At 41.9% G+C, this 25,730-nt stretch overlaps 1 protein-coding gene across 7 annotated transcripts in view; it reads right to left on the bottom strand.

The window, feature by feature from the left end:
- Positions 1-25,730, bottom strand: part of LOC134342449 (serine/threonine-protein kinase MRCK alpha-like) — a 623,460-nt gene that overhangs the window by 387,716 nt on the left and 210,014 nt on the right. For all 7 annotated transcript variants that reach the window (XM_063040586.1, XM_063040588.1, XM_063040587.1 and 4 more), the window contains exon 3: positions 10,083-10,166. In XM_063040586.1, coding sequence (XP_062896656.1) covers positions 10,083-10,166 — 84 coding nt within the window. The remainder of the gene's footprint in view (positions 1-10,082; positions 10,167-25,730) is intronic.

Raw genomic sequence — 25,730 nt, 5'->3', positions numbered from 1 at the left:
ATCACTCACTGCCCTACCCCAACACAGCCCACCCCTCCCCCGCCACCCATGTCCATGCCAAAGGCCAACTTGGTCCACAGCCATTGTCTTGATACTTTCTAAATGTGAGAATACTTGCCTCCATCACCCACTCAGCCAATGCATTCCACTTTCCAACACCCTGTGAGTGAAAAAGCTCTTCCTTGGATCCTCTCTCAACCTCTTAGCTCTTACCCTAAGCCATCAGATGCATCTGCTATGGAGACAAGTTTCTCATTAGCTTCTCCCTCTCGGCTCGCCAGAATATTGAGTTCAAACTTAAAAATGCTGCTTTCTAATGAAGGTATTAAATATTTATCAATATTTATCTGATACAAAAAGGGAGACAATAGGAGGACCCAGTCAAAAATTAGCTCTCTGTAGCATAGAGTACTCGTAAACTGAATGGGATTACAAGGTCTATTGCTCAGACCATAATCCCACCTTTACGGAGAAGGGAGAGAAAAATAATTGGGCAAATCACCCTAGTGAGAGCCGGCTCCCTGACCCATTTCTTTTGGTTGAGGAAAGAATGGTCCTAAATGTAATACAGCATGGTACTGCAGCTTCAATTATTTTGTATGTGCATGCACACACACGAGTGCATTTGTGGGGTTGGCGGGGCGGGGGGCTGCTAGGGTGGTGGTGTGGTTAGGAGAAACAAAGTCACTTGCTGTAGGACTATAGATAAAATTAATTTTTTCACATTTACTTGAAATTATATTGATAAATACAAAATCTAAGTGTGACTGTTGTAATACACAGTTGGCTAAAGACTAATGATTTGCAGTAACTGCTATGACTGAGTAAAATCTGAAATTTAATGATAAATCAATTAATCTTTTCCCATTTTCCCTCTCCAACTACTTTCCCTCCCTGTCACAACAGTAAAACATTTGCAAAATGAAACAAGCAACATCGCGGCATGATTTATTTGGAAATTTGTATGACTGGCTTTAACCAGCTGGAAAATAACTGACAGCTAATTGGCTTCAACTATTGTTTTAAATTGCAATTCGACATAATACAACACATTCAGATAAGTTAAATGAAAATAGAAACAGTTACAAATATTCAGCAGGTCAGTACTTCCAGCATTTTTTGTTTTTAGTTCAAATTTCCAGCACTTGGTTTTTTTTTTGCTTTTCGACAAGTTAAAGATAGCTGCAGAAATTAGGCCAAAACATGTTTTTCAAACAACTAAGGTCAAACATAGTTTAATATAGTTTACAGCCGAACTTAATCTCAAACATGAAGGTATTTAAATTGGTCCAGCACAATTCCTCACACATTCCAATGGTTCTACACAAACAGAAATATACTTTCATACCCACTGTGCCATTCAATAAAAAAAATGGCCACTTTCCTTCACTGATCTAAGATACCATAATTTCTGAAAAATCCATCCATCTTCACCCTAAACATACTCAGAATATGTTAGGGTATATTCTTAGTTTCTTGTACAAAAATTAAAATGGGCTTCCTACAGGGCCATGATGTAAGAATAAATGGCTCTTGGGCGAAGGATAGAGAAACTGTGCATAGGTCAATATGCTCAAGGATGCAGTATTAATTATTATACAATAAAGTTGGGGAAGGTTAGCCAGTCTAACAACACAAAGGGATATCTAATTATTAATTCAACTAACCAGGGATGGTAACATAACTGAAGTCAGCATAACACATGAAAGGGGAAAAACACTGAACTACTATGATGCTAGACTTGGATCAGGCAAAACTGAAGACAAGCAAAAAACAAAAACTGTATAGAGAAAACTGGGAAGTCAGTTAGTAATAAGAAATGAAAGAATGCCAGTGGCTGCAAGCCCACAGGGAATTAACTGTAAGAAACAGTTTATCTAAGAAAGAGACAAAAGCTGTTTAACTATAGATAAGGGACAGAACTAAAAAAACTACAAACCTAAAAAGTAAAAAATTATGATGATTGTTTATAATGAAAGTTTTGAATGAAGTTTTGATCATTGTCAAAATATTGTCATCAATTTAGACAATTGATGATTTGATGATTGATGTATGACAATATAATATCGTATATATACAATATATATAGGAGGAGCTGCAAAAGTGATGTAAGAAACTAGAGGCACATAGATAATGTAAACAAACTAGCAAAGAATATTAAGGGCAATGTTATAATTACCCAAAAATGAAACAAGGAAGTCAGAACTAATGATGGCTTCTTGAAAACAGCTGAGGTATTATGAAAAACGAGAAACGGCAGGCATGTTAAATAAGTCACCTGGACAAGCAAAGCCTGTAGTTACGTGAGTCGGTCAGAGGCTGGTTTACCTTAACAAATAACTCACCTTCTGAATTCTCAGGCTTTTACCCACTGTCAAGAGGGAAATCAGAACTCTGACAAAATAGTTAACATGCTCAAATAAGTAGAGCTTCAACAGCACTATCAAGGACTGAGTAACCCCATTTAATTGGTACTTTATCCATCTATTCTAAGCATTACTTCCCCCAAAATCAGTACAGCATGTACTGATTGTGTGTAATTTGCAAACTACGCTACAGTAACTTGACATGGGCTCTCTGAATCCATATGCATGTCCCAAACCCCCATAATCGCAAAAAGCACAGCAGCCATCAGGGAAGGAGCACACCACCTGCTAGTTCACATTAGGTTCTGCATCGTGAAAATGTAACTAATTTCCTTCAATCAGCTGAAATCAAAAATCCTCAACCTTTCAAACTAACTGCAGCATGAAAGCACATTCACAATTATGACTGCAACAGATCACCACAATCTCCTGAGGGCAATAAAAAAATTACCTTGCCAATGACATATGCTACCCATCAGCAACTAAAACAAAATATTGAATGTCTAAACGTACTGATATTTTATTAAGGGTGGTGTCTCATCAGAACTAAAACAACAAAATGCAAAAGAAAACAGTAACTGTAAACAGTAACAAATTGCTGGTTTCTACAAAGGATTTTTAAAAGGAATGCCATACCCTCGCACTGTTGTGGACCGATACAAAGGTGATGACTAATAAACATACAAGAGGGAGATTGAAAACTTGGCTAAGTGGGGTAAAAACAACAACCTCTCACTCAATGTCAATAAGACCAAGGAACTGATTGTAGACTTCAGGAGAGGGAAACCAGAGGTCCATTTGCCAGTAATCATCGAAGGATCAGAGGTGGAGAGGGTCAGTAACTTTAAATTCCTGGGTGTCACTACCTCAGAGAACCTGTCCTGAACATATCATATAAGTGAAATTGCAAAGAAAGCACAACAGTGCCTCTACTGCCTTAGGAGTCTGTAGATATTCGGCATAACAAAAACATTGACAAACTTCTATGGATGTGTGGTGGAAAGTGTACTGATTGTCTGCATTATGGCCTTATGGCCTGGTATGGGAACACCAATGTCTTTGAGTGAAAAACCCTACAAAAGGTAGTGGATTTGGCCAAGTACGTCGCAGATAAAGCCCTCCCAATCATCGAGCACATCCACATGAAATGTTACTATAGAAACACAGCATCCATCATCAAAGATCCTCACCACACAGGCCATGCCCGTTCCTTGCTGCTACCATCAGGCAGAAGGTACAAGTGCCTTAGCACTTGCACCACCAGCCTCAACCATCAGGCTCTTGAACAAAAGGGGGTAACTGCACTCATTCCATTTCTGGTGTTCCCACAACCTATGGTCTCATTTAAGGACTCTTTATCCTGTTATTTCATGCTCTTGTTATTTATTGTTATTTATTTATATTTGCATTTTCAGTTTTTTGTTCATTGATCCTGTTTACAGTTACTGTTCTATAGATTTGCTAAGAATGCCCACTGGATAAAAGAATCTCAGGATTGTATATGGTGACATGTATGTACTCTAAAAATAAATTTCCCTTTGAACAAGAGAAGAAAATGTGATTTATGGGATGTGGATTAACAACACACCTAAGTTTGATAGGTGGTCATTTAGGATGGATTCTGAAAGGGAAAAGGAACTTGGAGCTAAAGGGATGCCTGCTAACATGCACCAAAACATTAAAGATGCTCAAGAGGTATAAGTTGTAAGAAAGTAGTTAACTTACAAGACTAAAAAATTGGGAGGACACAAAGGATGAGGGAGGTGGGAAGATGATGTAAGTGCGAAGGTGAGGGCAGGCAAGACTGAGTGAAAGTGGAAACCAAGGTTGAGGATGAGGAATTCCAAGGGAGAGATCAGCTGAAAGGCAAGCATTTGTTGAGGTGAAAGGTGATTGCAGATGAGACCGATGCACTTGGGCTTGGGAGGGATATAAGGGCAGCTAAAGGCTGTGGGTTAGGGGCAACATATGGGGGCAAGAAGAGACAAGGCAGCCCTGGAAAAGAAAAAAAGAAAGGTAGGGGAGGGCAAGGGGAAAAAGATACATCAGATTTTAAGTTATAACTGTTTTTTCTCCCCTCTGGTGGATGAGAATTTACTGGCCAAGAGCTCTGCCATAACAGGTCAAGTCTGGATAGAGCACAGCTGGACTGCATGTAGTTCTGGATACATACTTGTGGAAGAATAGAGCATAACTTCACCATGATGATAACTGAACTTCAAGGTATTGAAGAGATTTCCCCAGAATCTTAAGAGAGTTATGGTGTAATTTTATTGAAGTTTCAAGATAATAAGGGGACCCATTTCTTTCAATTGGTGAATTCAGGTGTAAAACGCTACATCCAAACCAGAAATAGATTAGGAAACAAAACTGGACACAAAGGATATTATTAATCTGAGCCTGAAGCCAAATATGAAATGTTATATCTGAGGTGGATTTTCTATTCATTGTCTATGCAGTGCCTATAAAAAGTATTCACCCCTTCCCCTCAGAAGTTTTTGTGTTTTATTATTTAACAACATTGAATCACAGTGGATTTAATTTGGCTCTTTTGACAGTGATCAACAGTAAAAGGGTCTTTCGTGTCAAAATGAAAACAGATCTCTACAAAGTGATCTAACTACAAATATAAAACACTAAATAATTGCTTGCATAAGTATTCACCTCCTCCCCTTTAATATGACACCAAATCATCACTGGTTCAGCCAATTAGTTTTATAAGTCACATAATTACTTAAATGGAGAACTCCTGTGTGCAGTCAAGATGTATCAATTGAGTGTAGTAAAAATACACCTGTATCTGGAAGGTCCAACTGCTAGTGAGTCAGTATCCTGGCAAAAACTATGCCATGCAGACAAAAGAACACTCCAAGCAACTCCATGAAAAGGTTATTAAAAAACACAAATCAGGAGATGAATACATGAAAATTTCCAAGTCATTGAATATCCTTTGAGTACAGTTATGTCAATCATCAAGAAATGGAAAGAATATGACACAGCTAGAGCACACTGTCCTCAAAAACTGAGTGACTGTACAAGAACGGAACTAGTGAGGGAGGCCACCAAGAGACCTACGACAACTCTGGGGGAGTTAAGCTTCAATGGCTGAGATGAGAGAGACTGTGCATACAACAACTGTTGCCCAGGTACTTCACAAGTCACAGCCTTATGGGAGAGTGGAAAACAGAAAGCCACTGTTGAAAAAACTCACATGAAATCTCCTAGAGTTTGCCAGAAGGCATGTAGGAGGCTCTGAAGTCAGCTAGAAGGCCCTATGGTATGACGAAACCAAAATAGAGCTTTTTGGCCATCAGACGAAACACTAGACATCATCAAAAACACACCATCCCTACTGTGAAGCATGGTGGTAGCTACATCATGCTGTGGGGGTGCTTCACTGCAGCAGGCACTTGTAAAGGTAGAGGGCAAAATGAATACAGCAAAATACAGGGAAATCCTGGAGGAAAACCTGATACAATCTGCAAGTGCGACTTGGAAGATTTGTTTTCCAGCAAGACAATAACCCCAAGTATCAAGATCTGTTATAGAGATCTGTTGGGGGCAGATTTTACAACTAGTCAATACTTCCTCTATCTGTGCTAAACATTCCCTAATTCAATTTAAAGTTGTTCATAGAGCACATATGTCCAAAGATAAGTTAGCGCGCTTTTATTCTCATATTAATCCTTTTTGTGATAGATGTCAGGGGCAGATAGCCTCTTTAACTCATATGTTTTGGTCTTGCCCTACTTTGGAAACTTTTTGGAGAGACATTTTTAATATTATCTCCAAGGTATTGAATATAGATATCTCTCCTCACCCTATTACTGCTATCTTTGGACTACCTAAAATTTCCAGTAATCTCTCCCCTTCAGCCCGTAGAATGATTGCATTTCTTACTTTAATGGCAAAAAGATGTATCTTACAACATTGGAAAGAGCTTAATGCTCCAACTACCTTTTTCTGGTTTTCTCAGACGATATTATGCTTGAACTTGGAGAAAATTAGAAGCAATCTTTATGACTCCTCATTTAAATTTGAACAGACTTGGAGATCTTTTATTCAATATTTTCATTTAATGTAATATATATCCTTCTTGTTTTTTTCACTGTTTTTAATGGAGGTCGGGATGGAGGACGTGATTTTAAGTTTAACTCTGTTTGGTTTCAAGTTAGCCCATTGCTTTGCGTTGCTTTTAGTTAGTTGCACGGTGGGTTTTTTTTGGGGTTTTTTTTTCTTTTTCTCCATTGATGTATATATAAAATTAGTATACTATTATGTTACCTTGGTATGTTATGTTTAAATTACATTGTAGTATTTTTTTTGTATTAATATCTTCTGTAATTTTATTATATTCTAACAATGTATTAGTGTCTATATGGCTTACCTTTTTGTATACTTATTTAATAAAAAGATTTAAAAAGAGATCTGTTTTCATTCTGACACGATAGTCTTTTTTCTAAGCAACACCCACATCTCCTCCATTTCCCGCACTTCGGCCCTCAGTCCATCCTCCCGCAACCACAACAGGGACAGAGTTCCCCTTGTCCTTACCTACCACCCCACCAGCCTCCAGATCCAGCACATAATCCTCCGCAACTTCCACCACCTTCAACAGGACCCCACCACTAAGCACATCTTTCCCTCTCCACCCCTCTCCGCTTTCCGCAGGGATCGGTCCCTCCGCGACTCCCTTATCCACACGTCCATCCCCACTGATCTCCCACCCAGCACTTATCCCTGTAAGCGTAAGTGCTACACCTGTCCCTACACCTCATCTCTTGCAACCATTCAGGGCCCCAAACAGTCTTTCCCGGTGAGACAACACTTCACTTGTGAGTGTGTTTGGGTCATCTATTGCATCCAGTGTTCCCGGTGCGGCCTCCTCTACATCGGTGAAACCCTTCGCAGATTGGGGGACCGCTTCGTCGAGCACCTCCACTCTGTCCGCCACAACAGACAGGATCTCCCGGTAGCCACCCACTTCAACTCTGCTTCCCGTTCCCATTCAGATATGTCCATACATTGCCTCCTCTACTGCCATGATGAGGCTAAACTCAGGTTGGAGGAGCAACACCTCATATACCGTCTAGGTAGTCTCCAGCCCCTTGGTATGAACATAAATTCTCCAACTTCCGGTAATTCCTCCCCCCCCCCCTTCCTCTATCCCTATTTCACTCTACCCCCTCCCCCAGCTCCCTCATGGTTCCGCCTCCTTCTTCTACCACCCATTGTTTTCAGCGCTATGACATCAATGCTTCCCCTCCCCCACCCCTTTGTCTTTCAACTGAAGCTACAAGCATTCTTCAAATCCTTCCCCATCTTTCATTCTTCAGTCCTGACGAAGGGTTCCGGCCCGAAACGTCGACTCGTCGTTTCTGACTGATGCTGCCCGACCTGCTGAGTTCATCCAGTGTACTGAAAGTGTCGCTTTGATCTTTTACAGCATCTGCAGATTATTTTGTGCTTAAGAGTCTTTTTTCTGTTGATCAGAGTCAAAAAAGCCAAATTAAATCCACTGTGATTCAATGTTGTAAAATAATAAAACGTGAAAACTTCCAAGGGGAGTGAATACTTTTAATAGACACTGTATCTGAGGTTGAGATCGACAGACTTTTATACACGTAATTTTACAGCAAAAAAAAATCACAAAACACGGGATAGAATGCGATTATCCTTCGTGGCAATGGGTCATGAGCACTTGCTTGAGAATGCCGTGATGCTTCATTGATTAGCCCACTACACCTCCTGAGGGCTCAACGACGACCCTTCTGGTGTCCCAGAGTCAACCCCATTGTGTCCTCCCACTCTCTTGATGCTATCTTGGAGCCCAGGAGAGGTCTTTTCACTTGATCCAAAGCCATTGACTGCTTCTTTCTGCCACCTCTGCTGTGGCTCTGATGGTTTACTGTAGAGACGAACCATGGATCCCTAGTTCCTTCAACAATTTGATGGCAGATATGGCTATAAATCCCCTACAACCCACTTTCACAGGACAAACATTGGTTTTCCAGTCCTGTCACTGACTTCAGCTGCTAGATCTGCATAGCATAGTCTCTTGCGCTCATATGCTTCAGCCACTGAATCCTCCCTCAGGACTGAGTTCCACAATGTAGACAATCTGTAATGAATTGGACCAGAGAACCAAGTCTGGTTTAAGGTTAGTGGTAGCAATTTCCGGTGGAAAAGTGAGTTGTTTATTGACATCCGGCAGCATTCTCCAGTCATGGGTCACATTTATCTGTCCTGTTTCTGGCTTAGGAGGGATATTAGTTGATCTTTTTGCTCCCTCCCAGATGAATGCAGCTAGTGTCAAAGCATTAGTTGTTCTCGGGGGCAAGGGGTTGGTAGCTATCCTCTTGGTCTCGATTGCCGCTGCCAAACTCTTTAAGACCTGGTTGTAACACCACCTATATCTGCCTTGTATGAGGCCGGTTTTGCATCTTGCCAGGATATGCTTGAGGGTTGCCAGAATCAGGCACAGGGCACACAGTAGGTCCTCGATGAACCACTGGTGGAGGTTTCTTTTAAGAGGGAAGCACATCATATGTAGCTTTGATGAGAAAGCTAAGTTTGTTTGTTTCCATTCCCATATGTCCTTCCAGCTGATTTTCCTCCTCTCAGTGCTTTCCCACTGCATCCAATGCCCCTGTGAGCCAGCCTTTACACTTCTGTCTGACTTGTCACCATCGCCGTACTTCCTTGACAACCATCTTCCTTCAATCTAGAATTGTGGCCTTGTGCCAGGTGGGTCCACTTGCTGCCAGACGAAAGGCGCCCCTGCCCTGTTGGACACCCATATTGTCTCTAAGCCTAAGGGCTGCAGTTGCTTGCTTCACCACAACAGCTGGGGTCCATTTCCACCCAGTTGGTAGATGGAATCTGCAACACACTTTCTGACTGGGTGGTGTAGCAGTTACACTCACCACTTGGCATAGAAATGTACAGACAAACTGCTGTTGAGCAGGATCACCATTAACTTGGTGGCTGAAGGGTTTTGAAGGATCACAGGATACAGGGATCAAGTGTAAATGTGGACAGAGTAATGGATCAACAATTATTTACTGAAGATCTAAAGAAGGTTCATTACTGTTCTTATGACTTGAAATCCTACTTTTCTGCAGAAGACTATTTCTAACTAGCCTAAAATGGCGGGCACAATTGCAGCAGTTTGCTCATCAGCAGGAGCCAGCTAACTGAAACAAACTGGGTGCAATCCCAGGATTTGATTGGTGTGGCTTTATACTTTTACATAATGCCTCAAGTCGAGCTCAGGAATGTGCTTTTCAATTTATGTCATGGTTACTAAGTGGAACAGAACAAAGAGGGTAAATGAGTAGGATACACCCAGGATCTGTATCATAAAACGGAAAAAATGGCTTCACTTCTGATCAGAACTGCATAAAAGCAAACTTAAATAACATGCTACAAACAATTGCACAAAAATTAATGCAAACGTGGATAATAGCTAACTTAATTGTGATTAAATAAAATGTTACATGTATCTTTATAAGTTACACGTGTTAAATAAAAGCAGTTCAATCATTCCATTACTACATTGTCCGCTACAGACACTGAAGATTTCCACAGTATGTCTGCTTGCTTTTATCCAGTCACAATATCCTCAACATCGAAGTTCAAAGTAACTCAAAAGTACATCACATAACTGAATGGAAATTAAACTTTAAGCTAAAGCATCTTATCTTTTGAATGTACCTCTGCTCGTTTCAGCATCTCCCATTTGTTAAGAATCTTCATGGCAAAAACCTTGTCTGCATTTTTTAACTTCACAACAGCAACCTGAAAGTTAAAAAAAAAATTTAGGTATAAATTACTAAAATAATTTAAAGATTAGCATTATTGTAACATACAGCGAAAAGCTTCATTTGCATCAAATCAAATTAACAAGGATTGTGCTGAGCAGCCCGCAAGAGTCGTCACACTTCCACCGCCAACATAGCCATAGCATGCCCACATCTCACTAACCCTAACCGTACATCTTTGGAATGTGAGAGGAACCCCAAACAACCGGGGGAAACACACAAGGTCCCAGACAAATTCCTTAGTTGAAAATAATTACCTAATTAAACTAGTTTACAAAAGTCAATTTTATTGGGTATATTCTAATAAAATGCACCAAACTCATACCTATTGGAGGAAAGACAGAATGAATTTCACTTTGGTTCTGATCAGCAGTTTTATTAAAAAAAATCTATGTAGTATTTCGGCCACAAGGATATTTCAATAAACTCCATAAAATTATCCGTGAAGTTCATTTATTATTGTAAAAAAATAGGAGCCATGAACTCTGTGGCTCTTTAAGCCTGCTCTGTCATTCACGGTGATCATAAATGATCTCCTACAACAATCATGTTTTCCTGCCCCATACATATATCTTTAGCTTCCAGTAAGATTCAGAAATCTATTGAACTATTTTGAAAAAATGAAATGACAGTGAAAGGTGTCATAGAACCCCACCATAGAGAACTCATTCCTCTCCCCCCTTACATGAAGACTTTTTTCCTCATTCCAGTCTTAAGTGGTCTCCCATTTATTCCGAGACAGTAATTCTTTGAGATCGCAATACACACAACATGCTGAAGGAACTCAGCAGACCAGGTAGCATCTATGGAAAACAGTAAACGGTCCACATTTCAGGCCGAGACCCTCCATCAGGACTGGAAAAAAAAGATGAGAAATTAGAGTAAGAAGATGGGGAGAGGAGAGGAAGAAGTATAATGTAGTAGGAGATAGGTAAAACCAGGAGTAGGGGGAGGGGTGAAGTAAAGAGCTGTGAAGTTGATTGGTGAAAAAGATAAAAGGCTGGAGAAGGGGGAATATGATAGGAGACAGTAGAAGGCCAGGGAAGAAAGGGAAGGGGAGGAGCACCAGAAGGTGGTGATGGCCAAATAAGGAGAGAAGGTGAGAGGGGAGATGGGACTGCAGACTGGTGAACAGGTGGGTGAGAATTACCAAAAGTTCAAGAAATCTGTGTTCACGTCATCAGATTGGAGTTATCCAGATCGAATACAAGGTGTTGCTCCTCCAATCTGAGCATGGCCAAATCATGGCAGTAGAGGAGGTCATGTACTAACATGTCGAAATGGGAATGGGAAGTAGAATTAAAATGGGTGGCCACCAGAAGATTCTGTTCTTTCTGGTGGACTGAGCATAGGTGCAAGGTGAAGTGGTCTCCCAATCTATGTCAGGTCTCACAGATACCTTGAGACCGTTCAGTCAGAGGAAGTGTCCTCCTTGCATTCAGCATGTAGAACCCTGTAAGAAAAATTCCAAGTTTCAAGGAGCTCTGACTCTTCTAAATTTAAGTGAAGCAGCCCAGTCTGTTTGGACACCTCTCATATGGGAAGTCCACCATCCCAGGGACTAGCCTCATGAATTTTCACTGTAGTGTGTTCATAGTAAGTATAACTTCTTTCAGCTAAAGAGAAATAACAGTGCACAATAGTTCAGTTGCAATATCAACAAGACGCAACGAAAAGGCAACTTTACTGCTGCACTTAAATCTTCTCACAATAACAACCAACATACTACTTGCCGTACCAACACATTGGCTTCAGTTAAGTGCGGAAGGATACCCAAGTCCCTTTGATCATTAACGTTACCCAATCTCTATTTAAAAATTTGCTCTGCTTTTCTGTTTGTGCATCAAAATGGATAAATAAGCATTTTCTCATATTATATTCCAGCCCACTCACACAACTCCTGTAATATTCTCTTGAATTGCCTCTGCATCCTCCTCACAATTCCACCTAACTCTGTGCCATCAGCAGTCCTGAAAAGATGATATCTGGCTCGTTCAGCCGAATTGTTGATGTAAATCGAAAATAACAAAATCGCAAAGGCTGATGAGCACAGGACTGAAGGTGCTAAATTTGAAAGCACGCTCTAAACGTAATAAGATGGATAATCTTGCAACGCAGTTAGAAATTGGCAGATATGACCTTGTGGGCATCACTGAGTCGTGATAATAGTTGGGAGCTTAACATCCAATTTCACATGCTGCAACTACATTTTTGATTGGACAGTGGCACAGACGCAGTAGAAGTGCTCCCACGCATGTCCGAAGTAGAGCTTGAAAAACCCAGTCTCCATAAAAGTGTTCTGTTCCGGGTGTCAGATGTGGGATTTCCAATAGACTTCCAGCCTCCCTGATGGCTACCCTTGCGCCAGGGACATCAAAATGCAGCTCCTTAGAGACCATGTTAGGGAACTGGAGCTGCAGCTCGATGACCATCAGCTTGTTAGGGAAAGTGAGGAGGCGACAGACAGGAGCTACGAGGAAGCAGTCACCCCAAGGCTACAGGAGACAGATAAGTTGGTGACTGTCAAGAAAGAGAAGGGAAAACGTCAGATACTGGAGAGCATACCTGTGACCATTCCCCTTAACAATAAGTACTCGATTTTAGAGTACTGTTGGGGGGACAGACTATCTGGGGGAAGCAACAGTGGCCGTGACTTTGGCGCTGAGTCTGGCCCTGTGGCTCAGAAGGGTAGGGAGCTGAAGAGGATGGCAGCAGTAGGCCTCCCAGGTGCCTGAGTCTGCAATGTTTCTGAACATGCTCACAACATCCCAAAAAGTAGTCGTGGTACATATTTGTACCAACAACATAGGTAGAAAAAGGGAGGAGGTCCTGAAAACAGAATACAGGGAGTTAGGAAGGAAGCCAAGAAGATCTAAAGGGTAGTAAGCTCGGGGTTACTGCCTGTGGCATTCAACAGTGAGTATAGGAATAGAATGACATGGCAGATAAATGTGTGACTGAGGAATTGGAGCAGAGGGCAGGGATTCAGATTTCTGGATAATTGGGACCTCCTCTGGGGCAGGTGTGACCTGCACAAAAGGGACTGTTTGCACTTAAATCCAAGGAGGTCCAATATCCCTCTGGGCAGGTTTGCTAAAGTTGTTGGGAGTGAGGTGATTTAAAATAATATGGCAGGGTGATGGGAAGCAATATTATAGAGCTGAGGATGAGCCAGTAGATCTACAAGTAGATGATGAGTGTGATATGAATGTAAGGAAGGACAAGCCAATAATTAGGCCCAAATGCAGACAGTACAATAAGTTAAATTGTACCACAGAGGCAAAATTCAAAAGGCGGAAGAATGTGGGACTGAAAGTGCTGTACTTAAATACACATAGCATTTGGAATAAGGTGGTTGACCTCATGGCGCAATTAGAGATTGATTGGTATGACGTTGTGGTCATCAGATTTATGGCTAAAAGGTGGTAATTGTTGGGAGCTTCATAGCAAAGGATATACTTTGTATCAAAAGGACAGACAGGAAGGCATAGGCAGTGGTGTGGCTCTGTTGGTAAGAGATGGAATTACATCTTTAGAAAGAGGTGACAGTCAGAGAAGCTTGAACCTTTGTGGGTGCAAGGGCAAAAAATACTGTTATGGGAATCATATATCAACCTCCAAATAGTAGCCAAGATGTGGGGTTGAGATTACAATAGGAGCTGGAAAGGGCAGGTAATAAGGGTAATGTCACAATTGTAATGGGGGACTTCAATATGCAAGGGGATTGGGAAAATCAGGTTGGAATTGGATCACAAGAGAGGGAATTTGTTGAATGCCTACGAGATGGCTTTTAGACCCTTGTGTTTGACCCTACTTGGGGAAAAGAATATCTTAGATTGGGTGTTGTGTAATAATCCAGATCTTATTAGGGAACTTAAGCTAAAGGAACCTGTAGGAGTCAGTGATCATAATATGATTGATTTCATACCGCAATTTGAGAGGGAGAAGCACAAGTTAGATCCATCAGTATCAAAATGGACTAAAGGAAATTACAGAGGCATGAGAGAGCACCTTACCCAAATGGATTGTGGGCAGGTGGGGGGTTGACTAGCGGGGATGACAGCAGAGCAGAGGCGGCTGAAGTTTCTAGGAATAGCTCACAAGATGCAAGAGAGAAGGAGAGATACATTCCATAGAAGAAGTTATTCTCAAATAGCAGGGGAAGGCACCCGTGGCTGACAAGGGAAGTTAAGGACTGTACAAAAGCCAAGGAAAGGGCATATAATATAGCAAAAGTGATTGGGAAGTTCTTAAAATCCAACAAAAGACAACTAAAAAAGCTACAAGAAGGAAAAAGATGAACTATGAGGGCAAACTAGCCAATAATATAAAGCAGAATACTAAAAGGTCTTTCAGTTATATAAAGAGTAAAAGGGAGGTGAGAGCTGATATTGAACCACTGGAAAATGATGCTGGTGAGGTAGTAATCGGAGACAAAGAAATGGTGGATGAACTTATTAAGTACTTTGCATCAGTCTTCACTGTGAAAGACACTAACAGTGTGCCAAAGGTCTGTGACAGTCAGGGAGCAAGAGTGAGTTCCATTACTATTACAAAGGAAAAAGTGCTAGGCAAACTGAAAGGCCTTAAGGTAAATAAAGTCACCTGGACAGATGGACTACGTCCTAGAATTTTAAAAGAGGTTGTTTTAGTTATAATCTTTCAAGAATCACTTAATTCTGGTATGATTCCAAAGGACTGGAAAATTGCATTCCACTTTCCAAAAAGGGAGGAAGGCAAACAAAAGGAAATTATAGGCAGTTAGCCTAACCTCAGGGTTGGGAAAGCACTGGAGTCTTGTTGTTAAGTATGAGGTTTCGGGGTACTTTGAAACCAATGATAAAATAACTCAAAGTCAGCACGGTTTCTGTGAAGGGCAATCTTGCCTGATAAATCTGTTAAGAGTTCTTCAAGGAAGTAACAAGTAGGGTGGACAAAAGCGAAGCAGTGGATGTCATTTACTTGAATTTTCAGGAAACACTGATAAGGTGCCACACGAGACTGCTTAACAAGATAAAATACTATGGTGTTACAGGAAAGAAACCGGCATGGATAGAGGAATGGTTGACAGGCCGGAGGCAGCAAGAGGGAATAAAAGGAGCATTTTCTGGTTGGATGAAAGTGACTAGTGGTGTTCCTCAGGGGTCAGTATAGAGAACGCTACCTGTCACATTGTTTGTCAATGATATAGATAATGGAATTGATGGCTTTGTGGCAAAGTTTGCAGATGATACCCAGACAAGTGGAGTGGTAAATAGTGCTGAGGAAGCAAATTGATTGCAGAAGGACTTAAGAGCAATTAGAAGAATGGACAAAAAAGTGGCATATGGAATATAGTGTTGGGAATGTAGGATAATGCATTTTGGTAAAAGGAACATGAGCGCAGTCTACTATCTAAATGGAGATAAAATTCAAACATCCTAGACGCAGAGGGACTTGGGTGTACTTGTGTAGGACTCCCAGAAGGTTAATTTGCACATTGAATCTGTGGTAAAGAAGGGAAATGCAATGTTAACATTCATTTCAAGGGGAACAGAATATAAAAGCAAGAGATAATGCTGAGGCTTTATAAGACACTAGTCCAGACACCCCATCTCTCCCGGAAGATCCAGGAGTCTCCCAGATATTGATAGTGGCTCCCTGACGCCCGGAAATTATATACAATATCCCGGAAATAGATTTTTTTGAGAGGGAGAGCAAGCATCCTGATTGGTCTCTCTTTGTGCTAAGATTGGTCCCCAACCACCAGGCCACGAGGAAACGATATGATTTGGCGATATGAGTCAGCTGCATCTTTCCTCATTCCCTGTCACGGCCACTGTTGAGCTTAAATGCACATGAGCTGATTACCCGCACGTCATCCATGTCAGCGCGGGAAGGAGATCAACTCCTTGAGCTTGCAAATGATGGCGGGCTGAAAAGTATGTTTGACATAACATCTCTGCCGGCATTCTGGATTAAAGTCAAGGCTAAATATCCTGAGATAGCCACGAACGTACTGAAAATGTTGCTTCCATTTCCAACATCATATCGCTGCGAAGTGGAGTTTTCTGCAATGAATGCAACGAAAACTAAATTGCAGAATAGACTGGATATAAGGAACCCCTTTCGAGTATCGCTGTCTCCCATCACCCCTCAATGGGACCATCTTGTTGCAGGGAAACAAGCCCAGGGCTCTCACTGATTCAGCGATATTGGTGTGTTGCAACGATTTTTATATGTTCATACAAGGAAAATATGTGCTGTGTGTTTAATATCCAAACGTTACTTAAAATGTTATGATGCTATTGACTTATCACCTATATTCCAGTCGTGATTAACACCTCCCCCCCACCCGGTCCGCAAGAATATTGTTAATATTAAACCAGTCTGCGGTGCAAAACATGTTGGGGACCCCTGCAAGTAGACCTATCAGTTTTCTCTTTGGGGGGCTTTACAGATGACCTCAAAAATAATGACAGTGTTGCTCGCTGCACTGTTTGCAACAGTGACTTTTCTATTGCCCATGGTGGGTTAAAATGTAAAAGACATGTTGAGGTGAGTTTAACAGGCGTCATTCGTTCATTAGCATATCTAACGTTATTTAAACGAACTGGCTAGCTGCTAAGGAGCTACGCTATTAATGTCCTACGTGATGAGGCCAAACTCCCTGTAGACTTGCTTAAAGTTGTAATAGAATAAACATGATAATATAATATAAGTACATATTTTAATGTCACATTTGCTGCATATACCCAACTTGGTTTGCAGATTAGACAAAATCACTAAACAAAGTTTTACATACACCCTTGGAGGTCGTCGGGGGGGGGGGATATTGGGGTTGTGGGAGGTGGGAGTGCTACCTCCCTGAAATGGTGGTGATACCTCCCTGAAATGAGTTTTTGCAGGGTGGGATGTCTGCTAGTCGGTCCGCACTTCGAGTATTGCCAACAGTTTTGGGCCCCATATCTCAGAAAGGATGTGTTGTCATTGGAGAGAGTCCAAAAGAGATTCACAAGGATGATTCCAGGAATGAAGGTGTTAACATATGAACAGCGTTTGGCAGCTTTGGGCCTGTACTCACTGAAATACAGAAGAATGCAAGAGGATCTCATTGAAACCTACCAATTGTTGAAAGGACTAGATAAAGTGGATATGGAGAGGATGTTTCCTATGGTGAGGGTGTCCAGAACAAAAAGGCACAGCCTCAAAAATGAGGGGTGACCTTTTAGAACAGACATAAGGAGGAATTTTTTTAAGCCAGAGAATGTTGAATATGTGGAATTCTCTGCCACAGACATCTGTGGAGGCCAAGACCGTGGATATATTCAAAGAGAAATCTGCTAGTTTCCCAATTGGTCTGGGCATCAAAGGCAGGAGTATGGGGTTGAGTAGGATCTGGGATCAGCCACGAGAAACTGGTGGAGCAGACTTAATGGGCTGCATGGCCTAATTCTGCTCCTATATCTTATGGTAACTAAAGGACAGGCAGGGAAGTAGAAGGGTTGAGGTGACTCTATTGGTAAAAATGACATCACATTCTTAAAAAGAGGTGACATAGGATTGGAAGAAGTAGAATCCTTCTGAGTAGAGCTAAGAAAATTCAAGGGTAAAAAGCCCCTGATATGAGTTATATATAGGTCTCTGAGCAATAGCCAGGATGTGGGATACAAATTACAATGAGAGATAGAAAATGTTGGCAAAAAGGGCAATGTTGTGATAATCATGGGGAATGTAATATGCAGTTAGTGTTGGAACCCAAGAGACAAGATCTGTAGAATGCCAACAACATAGCTTTTCAGAGCAGCTTGTGGATGAGCCCACTAGGAGAAACCCTATTCTGGATTGGGTGTTGTGTAATGAACCGGAATTGATTGGCGAGCTTAACGTAAACGAACACTAACAGACATAGATCAAAACATGATAGACTTTACCCTGCAGTATGAGAGGGAGAAACTAAAGTCAGTTGTATCAGAATTAGATTAGACTAGATTAGATTCAACTTTGTCATTCTGCTGAGTACAGATACAAAGCCAATAAAATGCAGTTAGCATCTAACCAGAAATGCAAAGAATACTGTTATTTACAAAATAACTGTGAATAAAAAGTGCTACAGCACACAATTATAGAAGTACTGAGACAGTACAATATGGGTGCAAACCTGCCTAGCGCTGTGATATGAGGTTCAGCAGGGTCACAGCCTCAGGGAAGAAGCTCTTCCTGTGCCTGCTGGTGCGGGAGTGGAGGCTCCTGTAGCGCCTACCGGAAGGGAGGAGAGTGAAAAGTCCATGGTTAGGGTGAGATGCATCCCTGATAATGCTTTTTGCCCTGCCCAGGCAGCGTTTATGGTAGATGTTCTCAAGGGTGGGCAATTCGGTGCCAATAATCCACTGGGCAGTTTTCACCACACGCTGGAGTGCTTTGCTGTCCGATACGGGACAATTGCCATACCACACTGAGATGCAGTTGGTGAGCATGCTCTCAATATTTGGAGAATGTAATAACCAAAAACCTTGTATGAAGGCTGTCCACTTTCTGCATTGATTTTGTTCATATACAATCAATCAAAAGAACACGGCAGTGTACACTGGATGAATCCCTCCGTAACTATTAGGATCTAATATACAGTTTTATAGTACTGTACCGGTAGTGTTGTAATTTGTTCTATATTTCATTTTAATACATAATTTGTTACATAGTTAAACAGTACAATTGTGTTGGGCACGTGGCCAAGTGGTTAAGGCGTTCATCCAGTGATCTGAAGGTCGCTAGTTTGAGCCTCAGCTATGGCAGCGTGTTTGTGTCCTTGAGCAAGGCACTTAACCACACATTGCTCTAGTGTCTGTGTGTGGAATGGCCCCCCACACAGACCTCCAACCTGCATCTTGTAAGGCATGAAAATGCCCGATGCAGGCCTCTCATGGTCTGAGTCGACGTTCCTCCTAAACAGTACAACATTTTTTTTATGCCTTTCTAACTATTTCCTCGAAACTTCAGCGGTAAAAGTCCGTCAGTATCCTGGGACAGAGGTGACCTTTCTTGATGCTCCGCAGGAAATAAAGGCGCTGTTGCGCCTTTTTGATCGGGATGGAGGAGTTCAGGGACCAGGTGAGATCCTCGGAAATGTGGACACCAAGGAATTTGAAGCTTGATACACGCTCCACTACAGCTGAGGGGCCCCACCCGAAGCTGAGAATTTTCTCAGGAGCCACGCCTACCCCGGAAGGGGAGGACGGCTATGACACATGGATCAAAAATACGTCCCAGTTATTAGAGGCATGGCCAGGTTTGGATGAGGAAAAGAGACAACGATTGGTGTAAAGTTTGCAGGGAGGGGCGGCCAGTGTCGTCCGGGAGCTGAAAGCTGAACAGCCCTCAGCTTCCCTGGCGGAGTATCTGGAAGCTTTGGAGGGAGCGTATGGAATGTTGAGAGGTTCCTGGGAGCTTTTAGCGGAGTTTCACCACATGCAGCAGGGAAGAGGGGAAAAGCTCTCAGAAAACATTTTTCAGCTGGACAGAATGCTTACTGGGTTGCGGCGCCGAGAGGTTGAGGATGAGTCAGATATTTAGTGGTTCCCTGGGGGAAGACAAGGTGGCTTGGAGGATCCAGCAGTCCTATAAAAGGAGCCCCCCCCCGCCAATCATTCGGGCAGCTGATTAGAGAGGTGCAGGAGGATGAGAGCACACTGGGCCAGAAAGAGGGCTCTGGCCACCGGGGACGATCCTCAGTGGTACAGGAGATGGTGGCCGGGTTGAGAACTGAGAAACCCAAGGGGGATAGGGACCCCTCACTTGAGGGGATGGACAGAGAGAGTACCCCCTTCGGGGGACCACCCGCACAATGGGCTGGGATTCGTAGGCATCTCGGGAGGAGAGGGGCGGCGGATAGCGCGTGCTATAACTGCGGGAAAGAGGGGCATTTCCAGCGGGAATGTGAGCGGCCAGGGGTATGCTACCTGTGGGGAAGAGGGACACTTTCAGAGGGATTGTGAGAGACAAGGCACCCCGCGCAGGGCAAGCTCCCGGGCGACTAAGAAAGGAGAGGAATCGGGAAACTTAGGAGAGACTCAGTGAGGGAACGGACTGGAGTCTCTGGAGGAACACATTCCCAGAAATCAGTCATGGAACCCCCAAAAGCCCAAGCCCTTATTCCGGATGGATTAGTGGGACCCCGTTCCAGCGTGTCCCTACAGATAGAGGGAATCTTTGCAAGAGCCATCCTTGACACAGGGTCGCAGGTTACCTTATTGTACCAGTCGTTCTACAACAAATATCTAAAGCATTTGCCAGTAACTCCGTTTAATGCCCTGGAGATTTGGGGTATAAGTGATGGTGATTACCCGTACGATGGGTACCTGTCAGTGAGATTAGAATTCTCGGAGGGCGATGTGGGAGTGTCTGAAGCCCTTAAGACGTTGGTGTTGGTTTGTCCGGACCCGGTGGAAACAGGTGGCGCTGCCCTCTTGTACGACGGCTCCTGGGAGCCTGTAAGAAGGCGGGGGAGAACTTTCTGGAGACCCTCTCGGTACACCCAGTGTTTCGAGCGGCGTTTGAAGAAGCAGGTGACCCCATGGGGCTGGATCCTGAGTTCAAACGAGGGACAGTGTGGTGTACTCAGGCGAGGCCTAAAGTGATACCGCCAGGGGAGGTGGTAGTGATGGGGACTCCCAGATTCCCCAGAGTACCGGCGGGCGAGGCCCTGTTAGTAGACACCCCGGAAGACCTTGAAGGGGAGTCCTGGTTCCCGGCTGGGGTACTGGTGAGACCTGAATTGCAGAGGCCCTCGGTTGTACAGGCACACCGGATGGGGGTGATTGTAAGGAACACAACAGAGAGGGAGATCACCTTTAAGCACGGGGTGCCCATCGCGCACTTGTTCCCAATGACGGTGATGTCTAGCACTCCCATGAAGCCTACTGGAGGAAAACTATTGGAGAACAGGGGGCGGCTGACCAAAGAGGCCTTTAATTTTGAGGACTCCCCTGTCCCGCCAGAATATAAGAGAAGGCTGGTGGAGAAGTTGCTGAAGCTAGGGGATGTCTTTTCTCAGGGCGAGTTTGATGTGGGCTGTTCCAAGAGCACTAGTCACACTATCCGGGTGACAAATGACACCCCGTTTAGAGAAGGGTCGTGGCGGGTGGCCCCAGCAGATGTGGAAGAAGTGCGGCAGCACTTGTAGCAGTTGAAGGACGCAGGGATTATCGCAGAGTCCCGGAACCCCTGTGCGCCCCCCATAGTAGTGGCTAGGAAGAAAAATGGGAAGGTATGCATGTGCATGGACTGTAGGACCCTGAACCAGTGCATTGTCCCTGACTAGTATACGGTCCCGAGGGTTGAAGACGTGTTGGCCTGTCTGAGTGGTGCCCAGTGGTTTAGTGTATCGGATTTGCAGAGTGGGTATTACCAGATTCCAAAGAGTGAGACCGATAAAGAGAAGATGGCCTTTATCTATCCCCTGGGATTCTTTCAGTTGGAACGAATGCCCCAAGGCATATCGGGGGGGCCCCAGCCACCTTCCAGAGGCTCATGGAGAGGACGGTGGGGGATATGAACTTGCTCGACGTGTTGGTGTATCTGGATGACCTGATAGTGTTCGGATCTACTTTGGAAGAACATGAGGAGCGGCAGCTGAAGGAGGAAGGGTTGGGGACTTCCGGTAGCGCTCATGGAGTGAAGTCGCGTTCTTGACTCGCTCCATTACCTCTGAGTTTTTTTTTCTCTATGGTCAGCTATACTTTAATTAACCATTAAGGCATCAATTTTTACAATACTTTGAACTAAACTGAATTCTCTGACAATTGGATGATACTTAGATCTGCTATGTCTAAGAACGGGAAAAACGGCAAGGATGGTAAACCTCCGGCTAAACCGAAAGCTATGGATCTCCCTCCGACTGAATCACCGGTGACTTTGAAAGCGATATCGGAGTTAATTCAGAGGGAAATTTCAACCTCTATTAGGGAGATGATTCGTACGGAAATTGCAGGCTTTGTTAAAGACCTGATTCATGCGGAAATCTCAACTAATTTCCAGAAAATTGCCGATTTAATTGATAAGATGCAAACATGTATTGCGGAACATCAGTCGGCTATATCTGATCTTCAAAAATTCGCGCAACAAAGTGAGCTTAAGATGGGGAAAATCGAAGAAACAATTAATGTAATGAAGAAGAAACTTGACTTTTTGACTTTTAAAAACTCTGACTTGGAATCTAGAATGCGACGGCAGAATTTACGAATGATTGGCGTGAGAGAAGCCGTTGAAGCTAACAACCCCATGAAATATTTCTCTCAACTTTTAAAAGATGCATTCCCTACTGTATTTCCTGACCAACCACCGCTACTGGATCGTGTTCACAGAATCCCATCATACTCGTCTAGGTCAGATAGACCTAGGCATGTTATTTTACGTTTTCATTACTTTCAAGACAAGGAGAGACTGTTTCGATTCGCTCGATCTAAAGGTTTCATTGATTTTTCGGATCTTAAGTTCCGATTCGTGGAAGATTTCAGTAAACCAATCTGGGACCAACGGGTCCGTTACAGATCCGTGATGTCGGAATTCTATAAGATGGATTTAAGACCAGCGCTGCTGTACCCTGCACGTCTAAGGATTCGCATGTTAGATGGAGCCCTTCGTTTTTTTGATTCTCCATCGGATGCCCAGAGTTATCTGGATCAACTTTCATCTTCAACATCTTAATTGCCTTTTTTTTAATTTTCTCCGTTGATCGGAGGCTGTGAATTGGTTGGTTTTAACTTTTCTGTGCCCTATTTGGGCAGAAAAGTTTACTTTTGATTTCTTAATATGGCTGCTAAACTTTCTTTTTTAACTGCGTCATTTCTTTCTTTTCCCAGGGGATTCTGGGTGGTTACTTCCCTTTTGTCATCTTACGTATTTCCTGTGCGGCCTTAAATTTTGTAGTTTTTTAAAAAATTTTATTCTGTTTTGCTTTTTATAATCACTTTATGTTAATAATCCTATTTTTTTTTTGTTGCTGTGTCTATTCATGAGTTTGAGGTTTATTGTGGTTTTTTTTAATATATATTTTCCGGCTTTTGTTCTGTTCTGTGTGTATTCTAATTGAGCTAACTTTTTTTTACTTATTTTTTTACTGTTTTACAATTAGCTGATCCTTTTCATATTTATACCTTTTTTTTAGGGAGCGTATACCGGAAGTCATGGGGGTAGTTTTAGCGCTTGCTTCTTTCTGGCGGGTCTGCTTTAGATTTTGCCTTGGGGTCTTGGGGTGGGGGGTGGTGGGAGGGGCTTCACGTTTTAGTTTGTTTTTCTTTGGGCTATATACATTATTGAAGTACTGGTTGCGTCCTTTTCCCCGGTATCTTTTGTATGTTCTGTTTCCTCTCCGGGTTTGTGGGTCGCGCCTATTGTCAATCCTCCTTGTTGTGGGTTGACTTTAGGATTTATGGAGTCTATTATTAATTTTGTCTCCTGGAATACTAATGGTCTTAATCATCCTATTAAAAGAAAAAAAGTTTTTAAAGTGTTCCGGAGACTTAAAGCACAAATTTTATTTTTACAAGAGACCCATGTACGGAGGGGGGACAGACTACGTTTTTTCAAATTCTGGAAGGGACAACAATTTCATTCGAACTCCAATGCTAAGATTCGAGGCGTCTCTATTTTTATAGATTCCTCAGTTACTTTTATACAACAGGATATTATCTCTGATCCGAATGGTAGATTTTTATTGGTTAGTGGTTTACTATTTAATAAAAAAGTAGTTTTGGTTAATGTTTATGCTCCTAATATGGATTGTCCGGAATTTTATAAATCATTGTTTGATCAGTTTCCGAATTTGAACGAGTTTTCATTGATTTGGGGCGGAGATCTTAATACCTGTTTATCTCCAGCTTTGGACCGTTCGGCTCCTTTACGGACTTTACCTAATAAATCTGCAAATTTGATTAATTTTTTCCTTTCTGATTCTGGGTCGACGGACATTTGGCGTTTTCTGCATCCTCAGGAAAAAGATTTTTCCTTTTTTTCACATGTTCATCATTCCTATTCAAGAATTGATTATTTTTTTATTGATCCTCGTCTCATTCCTTCAGTGATTAAATGTGATTATGATTCTATAACCATTTCGGATCATGCTCCACTTAAGCTTTCTATTAAAATTATGGCCAATATACCAAACAATAGACAATGGCGTTTTAATTCGCTGTTGCTTCAGGACTCGGACTTTGTTAATTTTATGAATGAACAGATTGAGCTTTTTTTTACAATTAACCATACAGAAGATATTTCGGTTAACACTCTTTGGGACACTTTTAAAGCCTATATTCGGGGTCAGATTATTTCGTATTCCGTTGCTTTGAGGAAGAAACAGAAGCAGGAGGAGATGGCAATTGTGGACAAGATTAAAGAAATTGATAAGAAATATGTTATGGCTCCTTCTGAGGAGCTATACAAACAAAGAACTGAACTTCAAATGGAACACAGTTTACTACTCTCGTCCTCGATTGTAAACCAATTAAAGAAAACAAGAAGTGATTTTTATGTTCATAGTGATAAAATTGGCAAGCTGCTGGCTAATCAATTGAAATCTAATTATGTTAAATCTCAAATCAATCAGATTTATAACCAAAATGATCGATTGATATTGGATCATGTGGGGATTAATCAAACCTTTTGTGATTTTTATTCTTCTTTATATCAATCAGAGTCTCCTCGAGATTCTAAATATATGAATGATTTTTTAGATAAGTTAGACTTCCCTCAGATTTCACAGGATATGTCTTCTTTATTAGATACTTCTATTACAATGGATGAGATTAAGAATGTTATTTTTTCTATGAATCTGGGGAAAGCTCCTGGCCCTGATGGGTTTACCGTTGAATTTTATAAATGTTTTGCTTCTTTATTGATTCCTTGGCTCTATAAGGTTTTTGAGGCTTCTTTGAAACTTGGTAAACTTCCGGAATCCTTTAATAGAGCATCAATTTCTTTAATACTAAAGAAGGATAAAGACCCTACTCAATGTGCATCTTATAGACCAATATCTTTATTAAATGTTGATTCTAAAGTTTTTTCTAAGTTATTAGCAAATAGACTAGAAAAAGTACTTCCTTCTATTATTTCGGAAGACCAAACGGGTTTTATTAAAGGTCGTTACTCTTTTTATAATATTCGTACATTGTTAAATATCGTTTATACTCCCTCACAAAATGTTCCTGAGTGTGTTATTTCTTTAGATGCCGAGAAAGCTTTTGATAGAGTAGAATGGCCTTATTTATTTAAGGTGCTTGAAATGTTTAATTTTAGTTTGAAATTTATATCCTGGATTAAACTGTTATATCACTCCCCTGTAGCCTCGGTTCGTACTAACTCTTTAAACTCACCTTTTTTCCCTCTCTTTCGTGGTACTCGACAAGGCTGTCCTCTTAGTCCCCTATTATTTGATATTGCATTAGAACCTCTTGCAATTGCTATTCGAGAATCTTCAAATATTACTGGGATAACTCGGGGATTAAAGTCCCATAAATTATCACTCTATGCTGATGATTTACTTTTATATATTTCTAATCCTGAGAGATCT

This window comes from Mobula hypostoma, chromosome 2, assembly GCF_963921235.1.
Source record: "Mobula hypostoma chromosome 2, sMobHyp1.1, whole genome shotgun sequence".
In the NCBI taxonomy this organism is placed as follows: domain Eukaryota; kingdom Metazoa; phylum Chordata; class Chondrichthyes; order Myliobatiformes; family Myliobatidae; genus Mobula; species Mobula hypostoma.
The sequence above is the reverse complement of the archived record's forward strand: the minus strand, read 5'-3'. Positions and strand labels throughout refer to the sequence as shown.